Below are 13,193 nucleotides of genomic sequence, written 5' to 3' on the forward strand. Positions count from 1 at the left end.
TTTGGAAGATTTCGTTATTGACCCGAAGAATTTGGCCAATATTTACGCACTCCGTAGTATTGTGAAGCATTAAAAACAATTGCACACGAAAGTTGTGGTCCATTTTACAACTAAATATAATCCAATGGTCATCCAAAATGCTAGACTTCTTCTCTGTCCTCAACTCTCTTTCGATGCGAAATTCCGTGTCGATTAGTTTTCATTTGTGGCCTTTAGAACGACTACAAAAATTAGAAAAATGTAAAATTTTTTAGCCATTTAAACCTCTAAATGCAAATCCTAAGAACAATAGGCTTCAAGTCCGATCCACACCCATGCAAAATTTCGTGAGGATCGGACGATAATTGCGACATTCATATAATACCCTCAAAACGTAGTGTTGGGGGGTGTAAAAATTTAGAAAATTTAAAATTCAAAATAGTAAGTCAAATTGAAAAAATCGCATGCGATAAAAAATATGACAAAAATGGGAAAAAAATTAAACAGAATATAACTTTTTTATTGGTATATTATCCCACGATTTTCTTATATTTTATCGTTTTCTGGCAAGAGACCATTCCAAATTGATGTGAATTGTGAAAATCGGCCCAGCGGTTGTTGATTTATAAGCAGAAAAAAATAGATCAATTCGTTCACATATGTATTGCACCTATTTTGATATATATCCGATTTCATGGCTATTAGCATCACTGTAATGGTTAGAAGTGATTCTTTAATGTTTTTGTAATTTGGCTGGGATTAAAAATATTCGCGGTTTAGTGGAAATTTTCCTATTTTCTAACATAAAAGTTAGGGTCTATTTTACCCGCTAATTATTGTCCGATGGCCACTCAAATTGATAGGTTTCTGCCCAGTCCCAAACTCTAACTCCATATAAATTTTCGCGTCGATTGGTTCATAATTGTGACCTATGGAGCAACTGCAAAATCAGGTCCATTTCAACCCCTAAATATAGTGCGATCATGTCCGAAACAATAGGGTTCTATTCTGACCCTAACCCCACCTCCATTTTCAATTTCGTGAGGATCGGTTCATAATTGCGACCTTTAGCTTGATTACAAATTAACATGGACAGACGGACGGACGGACATACATAGCTAGATCGACTCAGCTCGGCGAGCTAGGAAGACCCATATATACTTTCCAATGTGGGAAACCAATATTTCGAGGTGTTACATAATTTTTGGCCCAATCAAACTTATAATACCCCCAACACATAGTGTTGTAGGGTATAACTAGGGACTCCAAGGGACTCCAAATTTCAAAATTTCAGCTTCATCCGTTCACCTTAAACCTAAACTGTTCAAAATTTAGTACCATTTAGTAGAGTTCGCACACTTAGCCCACATTTCCAAAACCACTTACTTTCCAACCTTTATTCTCATACCAAACTTCAGATTTTTAGCTCTATCCATACACATAATACAAATGGTACCGTTTTAGATGTTTAGTAATCTTGTAGTTCGAATTTCCAAAAAACCTTTCGGTACATCTATCCTGCACTCCATCAGTGACTCTCATTTTAAATTTTAGAATTCCAGCTCATTCCGTCTGTTCACTACAAAGTATTCAATTTCTAATATATTTTAGTACTTTTCGTATCCTTTCAATACGAATTTGAGACTGAGCTTTTCAAGACTCTAGCTTCAGCCGTTTCGTGTGGGCGTTGATACTCTGTGAGTCTATCATTCAATTATTTCTCTACTCCTTTATATTCAACGATATTGAAGAAAATATCTCACATATTCAGACCTTTCTGCTAGATAGTGACAAAAATTGCTATTTTGAAGTCCCAAAATTTCATGAATACACCGACAACCGTTTGCGTCTTCCTAAACTTAATGATTACCGTGACCCACGGAGCAGCAACAATGATTTTACGTATCGGTAATGCAGATCTTCCTATAGCCCCGCCTCTTTGCATTCATATAAATGCATTACGTTTATTTTCGCTTTTAATTTCACTTTTGTTATAAAACGAGCATTTAGTCATAAGCAAATCTGAAATACGTGCGTATTCAAGTGAAAAAAAAAAAATAAATAAATAACAGAATTCTAAATTATTATAAATTAGCATAACCATGTTTAAAATTCAATTTATATTTGAATAAAGTCCAAACAAAATAAATTTATAGCACCTTAACTGACCTAAGATAAGACGAAATGAAGAATCAGTGGAGGGGTCTAATAGGGAAAACCTTGCAAATCAACTTTATACGAAAATATACTTCTCAATATAATGGTATGTTTACATTAGAGTCTTTTGCTGGATTAACCTTTTTATGAGTAGTCTAAATGAAATTGGCAAAATAAAATTCCCGAGTTAATTAAGTCCCGTAAACCATTTACGTACTACAGTCAAAAAAAATCAATATTTCCAATTAGAGTTCAGGTAAAAGTAAATGAATCGTTATTAAACTGTGTATGAACTTCGAAATGTCTCCAAGATAAATTTTAAATAAATCTATAAATTATTGAAAAATATAATCATAATATTGATATTGGTCGGAAGTCTAGTATTCTGAGAAATTTAAATTCATAGGGTGCCTACTTTTTCTATATTCATACACATTTCTAGGAAATAGAATAGTATTAAAAGGTAGCATCCGATAAGGCTTTATCGATGAACATATCCAAGAACATAAGCCGCATTTTTTCAAAGAGAGAGATGATAAGTTCCTTTATGATAGATCACGAATGCCCAATTGAAAGGGATTTCTCATATACGCATACTGCCTTCAAAAAATACGCATATGGCAATATTGAAAAATGCTGATGTTTTCGACGTCAAAAACTTATTTTTCATTTTGGAAAAAATTTCCCAAATATAATTGAAACAATGCAAATACAAATTGTGCAAGTTTCGTCCATTTTATTAGCTTTATGTAAACTACCAGAGAAACCAATTGGATTAACGTAAGACGATTAATTCGCCTCCTGTGTGACCCGCCATGTTATGTCCAGCACCATCTTCATATGGATATTAGGTAAGGAGCTGTTTTATGATAAATGTAAATTTATAAGCATACTTTTGGGCGGGCAATTATTTTTGCTAAATGATTGCAATTAATGCTAATTGATGAGAAAGAACTCATCTTGTAGGAAACTGAAAACTCTTCTTTGGCACAATGGCAAAATTCAGGCAACATTCTACAATTTATTGAAAAGAACTTAATCTCTATACATTCAAATGACAATGTAACAGATGTCGTTAATAGGACAATGCGAAATTTTGGATGTAAGAAGTCATGACAGAAACATGTTAATATAAACCAGTAAAAAAGCAGATAAGTTCGGCCGGTCCGAAAAAAATCAAAAAATCTGTAATACCGATTCCAAACTTCAAATACGAAATTTGAAACAATTTCGTTGAATAATGTCGCTTACCACATTTGAAACAATACCGGTGAATTGTGTTGCTAATATCATCAAAATACGGAATTAAGGGAGGTATCATTATATGTGGGCTATACGAAGACGTGGGCCTGCATAAACACGAAATTTGAAATAATTCCGGTCAAAAATGTCGCTAAAATCGACATTTTTGCACCTATGTAGACAATTCTCTGCCAGGAGGAAAAGTACTCAGAAGGAACTCTTTGTGTGGATTTTGAGACAATTCCATTGAAAAATGTGGCTAAACTCATGAAAATACCGAATATCGGGCGGTACCGTTGTATGGGGGATATACGATATCGTGGACCTATATAGACAACTCTCTTTCAGGGGGCAAAGAACTCAGAAGGAACTCCTTGTGTAGAATTTCAGACAATTCCATTGAAAAATGTGACCAAAATCATCAAGATAACAAATATCGGAAGGTACCGTTGCATGGGGGATAGACGATATCGTGGATCCATATACACAATTATCTTTCAGGGGATAAACAGATATAGTCCATCTTCGATCTTGACTTGCCTGCACATAAAATACTGATCTCTTTAAAAATTTAGCTTCCTATCTTAATTCGTTCTGAATCTAACGTGATTAAAACACAAAACACAAAATTCTATTCCAAGGACTTTCCCTAAGCGGATTATTATTATTTTTTTTTTTTTTTTTTTTTTGGTGCAAATCTCTTGGGTTCTGGGCAGAAGTTATTCAATTATTTGATTATAAATAATATTATCGATTATTTTTATTTGAACACAAAAAAAAAAAAATAAACTAGTTCCGTAAATAGCCTTAACTAATGACTTTTTTGATTATCGCTTCTAATGTCAAGTTTATTGTCATTTCTTTTGTTTTACAATTGATAATCTATAACGCCTAGCCGTAAATTGACTTTACCAAATCACAGCTACCTAAACAATAATAACAAAAACAAACAAAAAAATATTGATTTGAATTGCTGATAATAAATACGTAGTTTTGAGTTAAAAAAAAAAAAAAAAAAACAATGATCATTTTAGTCTAAAGTTCAGAAAAATATTTCTTCAAATATTTTTTTTTCGTTGTGTGTGCTAGGGAATGAAACTGTTATTTTGATATCAACAATATTAATTAAAAAAAATGTTAATAAGGGAATTATAAAAGGCAATGTAAAAAACCGCAATATAATAACAAATAATAATATTGTCCATTATAAGTGCACATGTAGTTTATATAAGGTTATTACAGGGTGAGATGAAAAAACTGCAACCAACTTCAGACTGCTGTCACTTCTAAGTTAATCGTCCGACAGCTGTTAAAATTTTTCCAGCGACAGCTCATTATGTTGTTTACAAGCGTGGTGAGAATTTTCCAGAAAAAAAAATAATGCGTAATGAAATTCAATCGCGATAGTGTGATTTCCTAATATTTGGCAGGAAAACCGCAAGTGACTATCGTTAGACCACTTCAGCAGTTAAATGTGAACAAATCTTTTGTGTCTCGTACCATCGCTCGTTACACGGTAACTGGTAGCGCAGCCCGACGTCAGGAAGATGGACGGAAGAATACAGCAATATCACCAGAAATGGTTCGAAAGATAAAGAGCGACTTGATCGAAACCAGCGCCGAAGTGGTGGCCGAAAAATAGCTCGTAATCTGAACATATTGCAATATTCCATTCAGCAAATATTGAAAAATGAGCACGGAATAAAGCCATTGACATTCCAATAAAAAATGCAAGAACTTACACCGCAACAGAAAGGAAATAGAATCACAAGAGCTAAAGAATTAAAGTGAACTGCCGAATTTGGTTTTCTCCGATGAGAAAACATTCGTTGTCCAGCAGTTTGTAAACAAACAAAAAGATCTATTTACTTGGGAAAGAGGTTAGCTGAAAATGGGGACCTTTGGTTGGCCACCGGAACTCAAGAGCCGGCTATGGTGATGGTGTGGGTAGCCATAACCGCCGATGGTCGCTCTCCGCTCGTATTAATCGACCGTGGCATCAGAATAAATGCCAAATATTTTTGGAGGGTGTATTAAAGCCCAGGGCACGCAAATACGTTGGCCGCATTTTGGTTACAAAATGAGGTTCCTCGCTTCCTTTCCAGGACACAATGGCCACCAAAATCTTCTGATATCAATCCGTTGGACTATTGTGTCTGGAGTATTTTGGAAAGCAAAGTTGACACTTAAAACACCACAGTGTCGATCACCTCAAGCAAGCGCTTCGCTGGGAATGGTCCAAAATACCGACCGTGTGACGGTTTCATTGGCTGTTTGAAGGTCATAATTCGTACCAAATGTGACCAATTCGAACAAATCTAAACTTATTCTAAAATTTGGCACAAAAAGAAATGTAAAATTTATGGCTTTTGACTTTGTTGCAGTTTTCTTTATCTCACCCTGTATGTAAGTTATAATAGGTAAGTACATATATAAGTCTGTCCATTGTTGTTAGCTAGCATTAACATTTGACCACTAATTGAAGGTTTGAAAAATAACAAATATTTGTGAAAATAAAAATGCTGTGATTGGAATTGCAATGATATTTTTAGCGGAACGAGCATAGAAATAGACGTTATAGAAAAGCTGATCTGCAAGTCAATGGCATGTGCGATTTTCTACAGACGTCATTACAACAATTCGGTATGCCCGGCATGAAGAACATTGATTTTACCCTACACAGTAGTGTATGGGGAGAGATATGAAAATTAAAATAAGTTATCAGTCGGTTTTGCCCGACAGATATGCGAATACCCTCAGCCCAATGTTCGATTAGTTTAATATTTTTTGACTTCTGTTATGATTATTGAAATTGTTGACCCTGTTCCGTAGGAATGGACAAATATTATCCCATCGTATCGGAACTAAATAAATATTATATAAATATTGCTACGTGCCAGGGTTGGACTATTTTGGTTACTTCCTTCACTTTATACGAGATATGTGATAATTTTTAGAAAAATCGCTGACATGTTTCGCAAATTATGACAGATAATAGCATTGAAAATGGTGACCATTTGTGGGTGAAGTACCGGAAGGTAACAGATCTTGTGTTAGCAAAAATTTGTGTGTGTGTGTGTGTGAAATTTGAAGAGAGTTAGTTGCTCATTTCGCTAACTTTAAGCGTTTTGTTTTTCAAAATCTTAGACCCTATGTGGGGGGAAATATTACAAGAAATGGTCCGATCTCTACCATATTTATAACAGATCTTGTGTACCAAGTCTGAATGGAATCGTGTTTTATGAGCTTCATAAATATTCAAAATTTTGACCCCTGATGGCGTATGTACCAGAAGGAGTTGGCCGACATATTCAATCTTCACAGAAGATCTTGTGTTAGTAGAAATAAAGAGATGTGTAAAATATGAAAAAGACTGGATGCTTAATTCGGATTTTATGATCGTTTTTGTTATTGTGACCCTTTGTGGGGGAGGTTCCAGAAGGAATTGTCCAATCTCTGTATTTTTATCTCTCTATATTTAAACAGATCTTTTGTTAATGGAAACGATGAGATGTGCCAAGTCTAAATGGAATCGGATGTATTTGGAACCAGGAGGTCCGATCTCCATCCCTCTTTATAACAGATCTTGAGTTAGTAGTGATAATGGGATAAGCCAAGTCTGAATGGAATCAGATGTTAATTTCGCGTTTTATAAGCTTCATGGATATTCAAAATGTTGACCCTTTGTGGGTTAGGTACCAGAAGGAGTGGATCGATATATTCCATCTTCACGCCAGACTTTTTGTTAATAAGAATATTGTGATGTGTGTCATGTGAAGACAATCGGACTCTTACATAACATTTTATTAGGGTTATAATTAATCAAAATATTCACCCTTTTTGGGGGGAGATACTTGATGTAGTGGACCGATATTGTCCATTGCACCTGACCTAGCACTGATGAAAATATTAGGACTTGCAAAGATGGAACAAAAACGGATTATCCTTTCTCTTTCTGTGTAGTATTTTTTTACTTTTATTTTATAATTATTATTATTTTTTTTTTTTTGAAAATTTCGACTTTTTGCCTAAAGGAGTATACCGATTTTGCCCATCACCAAACTAGATATAAGTTTTATAATTGTGTAATGATGTACCAAATTTGGATCAAATCAGATACTTCCTTCGAGAGTTATCGTGCGCACCAGCCAGATAGACAGGCAGGCGGACGGGCATGGCTAGATCGACTCCAAATGTCCTGAAACAGATTTGGTCCAAAGAGACCTAGGGTCTAAAACCGTTATTTCGATGAAGGAAATTTTGGCCGTATCAAATGTATGTACCCTCTCTTGCCATATGGCTGAGGGTATAATAATCTTCGCCAGCTCAGCTTTATGAATATCAGGCTTATTGACTAAAAAAGCTAAGTTGATTACACAATTATGGTATTAGTATTGGACCATAAACATAACTTAAAACTGAGACATGTTTGTTTATACTTTTTGGGGACGAAACAACAACAAATAAATTTAATTATTAATTATTAATTCTGAATATTCCTTGCCTGTGCTCCGATATCGATGATATTGCAAGGTATTTACAAGATCCTAAATTTTAAAATAGTGTCATTCCACCATATTCTTTTAAGATTAGCTACATTTTTTCTCTCCAAAAACTATGTGTGTATATAGATACAAAAAAAAAAACTACAAAAAGTCAACAGAAATGAACCTTTACAGTAATTACCAGCTTAATATCCAATTTGGACAAACAAAAACAAATTGAAGGAGAATTTTTTTTTTGAATCAAACATACCATGATCTAAGAAACAATTAAATAATTTAATAATGCCTTTTATTAGTTGGACTCATTGTTGCGTGTATATGTATATCTCGCTTTGTCATGTCTGGCCCTCCACATTCAATACATTGATCCCCAAACTGACAATTGTCCATCCAATAGATTTAATAAATTATTTCCGCTAGAATAGATAATTGCGAAATTGGCCGATATTAAGTGAATAACGGCAAAGTTATGACAATGTGTCACTGAATGCGTGACAGTATTTTTTGTAGTTGTTATTAGAAGATTCATCTGTATTTTGAAAACAAAAAATAATAAAACCCCACATTCACACACATACATTTGTAATATTCTTTTTATGAATAATTTAATTATGGATTTTAGTTGTAGTAGATTTATGGAGTAACGAATAATAAATACGTAGGTTGAAAAGAACGCCATCTATATGTTAATATTATGACAATTGTCCTAATCTCGCTGTACACTTAAATATATGTAACTTTCATTTTCGCATTAATATTTAGTTAAATTTTCTGGATTTAGTAATGCAAAAATGACAAATAAATACATAAACCTTCTTCCATTGAAAAATTAGTTTTTAATATAAACAAGTAAAAAAACATTAAGTTCGGCCGGGCCAAACTTTTAATACCCTCCACCCTAGGGTAAAAGAACATTAGAAAAAATGTGGCAAAAAACATTAAAATGCGAATATCGGGAGGTACCGTTATATAGGGGCTACACCAACACGTGCACCTATAATTACAATGTTTCGCCACACGAGCTAGGACCCATTATGACCCACAAATACCAACTTTTACACAAATCAGTGAAAAAATGTGGCATAAATCATCAAAATACCGAATATCGGGAGGTACCGTTATATGGGGACTATACCAGAACGTGGACCTATACATGCAATGTTTTGCTACACGCTCAGGGACCCGTTGTGACCTACAAATACCAATTTTCAGACAAATCCGTGAAAAAATGTGGCATAAATCATCAAAATACCGAATATCGGTAGGTACCGTTATATGGGGGCTATACCAAAACGAGGACCTATACATGCAATGTTTTGCCACACGCTCAGGGACCCGTCATGACCTACAAATACCAATTTTCAGACAAATCCGTGAAAAAATGTGGCATAAATCATCAAAATACCGAATATCGGTAGGTACCGTTATATGGGGGCTATACCAAAACGAGGACCTATACATGCAATGTTTTGCCACACGCTCAGGGACCCGTCATTACCTACAAATACCAATTTTAAGATAAATCCGTGAAAAAATGTGGCATAAATCATCAAAATACCGAATATCGGGAGGTACCGTTATATGGGGACTATACCAGAACGTGGACCGATATATCTCATTTTCAATACCAACCATCCTAGGGACAATACACACACTTGTGCCAAATTTCAAAGGTCTACGTCAAATAATGTGGGCTCTATCGTGATTTCAACAGACAGACAGACAGACGGACAGACAGACAGACGGACATCGCTAAATCGTCTTAGAATTTTATGCTGATTATGAATATATATACTTTATGGGGTCTACGACGAATATTTAGAGGTGTTACAAACGGAATGACAAAGTTAATATACCCTCCTACCCATGGTGGAGGGTATAAAAATATATTTTCCTTTCTAAACTGTCTAGATTGAGTATTCAGTACCTAACTACATCGAAGGATTGTCTAAATAAATTGCCTAAGTTAATTTTAAAAATACAGGAGATAACGACCACATGTATTTCAACACAGCAGCTTTAAATAATTCGGATTAATACTTTCACTAGCGACGCCATCTATACGTCAATATTGTATGCATCTGTCCACTAACTACCTTTGGTAGTTAATTCATCCGCTTAAGTTTAAAACTTAAAGTATGGATTGCTTTCGTTGTATTTACAGCACAGTGGAAGGTATATTTCTTTTATAACCAACACCATGAGATCGAAGGTCATGCTAATTTTAACATCTCGAAATAAAAGCGGTGGTGACGACATCTACATGTCAAGATTGTGATAACATTTCATATGGCAATTTTCAAAAAAAAATAAAATCCATTAAAAATGTTTTAAAATCTCAAAAATACGAAATGCAGCCGTTATATTAGGTACGACGACGTGGACCTGCATAGGCAAATTTTATTCTAAACCATTACAATATTCAAATGCCAAGCTTAAAAAGGAATCGGTGAATAATGTAGTTAAAATCATTAAATTACCGAATATCGGGAGGTACCGTTATATGGGGGCTATACCAAAACATGAAGCTGCACAGACAATTTACTGTCATAGGCTGTACTATCGAATTACGAACTTCACATACCAAATTTTGAAACAATTCCGGTGAATAATGTCGCTAAAATCATGAACCTGCATCGCCCATTTTAAATACCAAAAGTCCTGATCAAGAATATATATACATAGTGTGGTCTAAAATGTATTTTTCGAGGTGCTACAAACGGAATGACAATTTTGATATACCCTCCATACTATGGTGGAGGGTATAAAAAGTGTAGTGAAATGACTGACTGAGAATCAACGTCCAGACGAAACGGCTGAAGCTAGAAACTTGAAATTTTGCAAGAGGGTCTTAAGGCTTGGTATTGGGTGAAGAAATAAGGCTGGAATTATCAAATTTAAATGAGTACTAGAATTGTACGAAAAGTACTAAATTGTAGTAAATTTGGTATTGGGTGAGGAGATAGAGTTGGAATTTTGAAATTGAAATCTCTCTTGGTATGTGGTGGTGGGTTTGCAAATGTGTACTATACGTGTACAAATAGTACTAAATTTGTATCACTTTTGGTATTTAGTATTAAGAAATGTAGATTGCTTTGGAAAATCGTACTAAACGTAACTAAATGTTGGTATTGGGTGCATGCATAGAGCTGAATTTCAGAAATTTTATAATGAGGTCACTACTGGTTTCTAGGGTTTATGTATGGAGACATTGAAATAGTTTTGGACAGCCAAAAAAATCGATGTGGGTCCATTGTGCAATGGTTTCATAAATATCCTCCTCGATAAACTTCAAAAAGTATGATTTTGAAGACTTTTTGGTGTAAAAGGTAAACATTTTCCTATTATTCTTTTCGAAAAAGAAAAAACTTGAATAATATATAAAACCTGATCTGGAAATTTAAAACGAGTTTTGATTAAAAAAAAAAACGTTGTCAAACTGATCAAATTGTGCCAGTACCGAAAAAAATGCCTAACACGAACTTTTGGAATAAATCAACAATTTTAAGGTAGACTGTTCGCTGACAATGTAGCGAGCACTTGCTAGTATTTAAATATATACCGCACATATTCTGTAGGGTTTAGCCTGTATTTCCAACCTAATTGAGGGTAATAGCTTTAATATTCGCCAAAAATTTCTTGTCCGTACTTTGACCAACACCACAAGATGGAAGGTCATTTCATTTTCAACATGTCCAAATAAATTAGATGGTAACGACATCCATATGTCAATATTGTGATAAGATTTTCCTTTCACTTCTTCTTGTTCACCATTTTTTCAAATCGATATGTTTCACATATATTTCGCATGAGTTATTGTATGGGTTTCAAACTCAATTTTGTTACATTTGAGATGACCTTTTTCAGTTGAATAGTTGATGATTACCGTTCATGGTCTTCTAATAAATAATTAATTGTTGAACTTGTAGAACTTGTAGAAAAGTTCTTCAATGAATCCCCAAATAATTTTTTTATGGAATTTGTATATGACATGATTTCCCTTTGTGTTGCCGAATTTCGGCAGCAAAAGTTCCATCACGTGCTGCAAGCACATTGATCCCGCCAAACTCACATGACAAAGAAAGTCAAACAAAGCCAACAAAAAATATATTCATACATTGTATGTCTGTATGTATCATACATGTACTTACTTTGTGTTTCCGGCCAAGCCATCTCCGGGCAAGAATTGTTCCATTTCTTGGGGTGCATGTTTGCCGCCGCTATCCTAAAATTTGGACAATTGAAAGAAGAGGAGAAAACACAACAAACAATTTGTATTAATTCATAAAAAAATATGTTTAATAAATGTATTTTGTTTTGTTTTTCTATTAAAAAATCTCCAACAATTCAATACAATAGACAATATGTTATTGTTCTGTACTTACAGTTATGTTCACCATTTTTGCTGTTGTTGTTGTAGTTTTTCTTCAGTGGGTTTTGTAACTGGAAATATCCGGTTGAAAGAAATAAATGATTTCACACAATTCTATTAAATGTTTCTTTTCGAATATTGATTAGTGATTTAATTGGTGGTGGCGTTGTATTGTTTTTCCGCTATTTTAATAGATTCCCAGAGTAAAACTTTTACTTTTTGTCAAGGTTTAAGGGCCGTTGTTTATTGGGAAAACTGCAAAAAAATTGAGAAAAATTTGATTATAAGAAAGATTTAGTGATTAGATATTATTCTCATAATAGGTAGAAAATATGGTGGCAATGTCAGTCCTGACGAGACATTTCATTCAAATTAAATTTCAATTTCGATTTATTCAAATTAATTTTCGATTTATTGGAAAAATCTATTTTAACAGTAATGTCCACTGTGCAAAAAAATACAATACATGAGGATAAGTTGTTACCTCCTAATGAAATATATCTCTACATATGAAATGTCTGTGTCAAGTGTGCGATAATACGCTTCCTCTTCCAGGTTTCCCCAGAGGCTACCAAATGTAGGGTGAAAAAAAAATTATTGTTTTTGATTAAAAAAAATACTGATCAATAAGCATAGCATCATTGTAATGTAACAAAAAAATTGATCAACAAATAAAAACAATTAAAAAAGGTATATCCAAAATAAATTTACAATGTCCTTGAGGATTTACAATTTTAAATTTTCAACGAAATGAATTTGCACAATCGAAAAATTTCGACATTTTAAAAAAATATTTTTTTTTTCATTGAGTACCACTGTGCGAAAAGTATTCGAAATAAATTTGCTCGAAAAAAGCCAAGCTTAACAGTGGGACCTCTGTGCGAAAAATATGGTAACTTGGAGATAAGGTACAAAGACATAGGTCTTTGTAAGATAAT

At 33.9% G+C, this 13,193-nt stretch overlaps 1 protein-coding gene across 2 annotated transcripts in view; it reads right to left on the reverse strand.

The window, feature by feature from the left end:
• The window catches only part of LOC131800450 (proton-coupled amino acid transporter-like protein pathetic), a 76,123-nt gene that overhangs the window by 10,938 nt on the left and 51,992 nt on the right, over positions 1 to 13,193 (reverse strand). For both annotated transcript variants that reach the window (XM_059118427.1, XM_059118428.1), the window contains exons 2-3: positions 12,269 to 12,510; positions 12,035 to 12,108 (exon numbers count right to left, since the gene is read on the reverse strand). In XM_059118427.1, the coding sequence (XP_058974410.1) occupies positions 12,035 to 12,108; positions 12,269 to 12,283 (89 nt within the window). In that variant the 5' untranslated portion in view covers positions 12,284 to 12,510. The remainder of the gene's footprint in view (positions 1 to 12,034; positions 12,109 to 12,268; positions 12,511 to 13,193) is intronic.

Source organism: Musca domestica, unplaced genomic scaffold (assembly GCF_030504385.1).
Source record: "Musca domestica strain aabys unplaced genomic scaffold, Musca_domestica.polishedcontigs.V.1.1 129, whole genome shotgun sequence".
Classification (NCBI taxonomy): Eukaryota; Metazoa; Arthropoda; class Insecta; order Diptera; family Muscidae; genus Musca; species Musca domestica.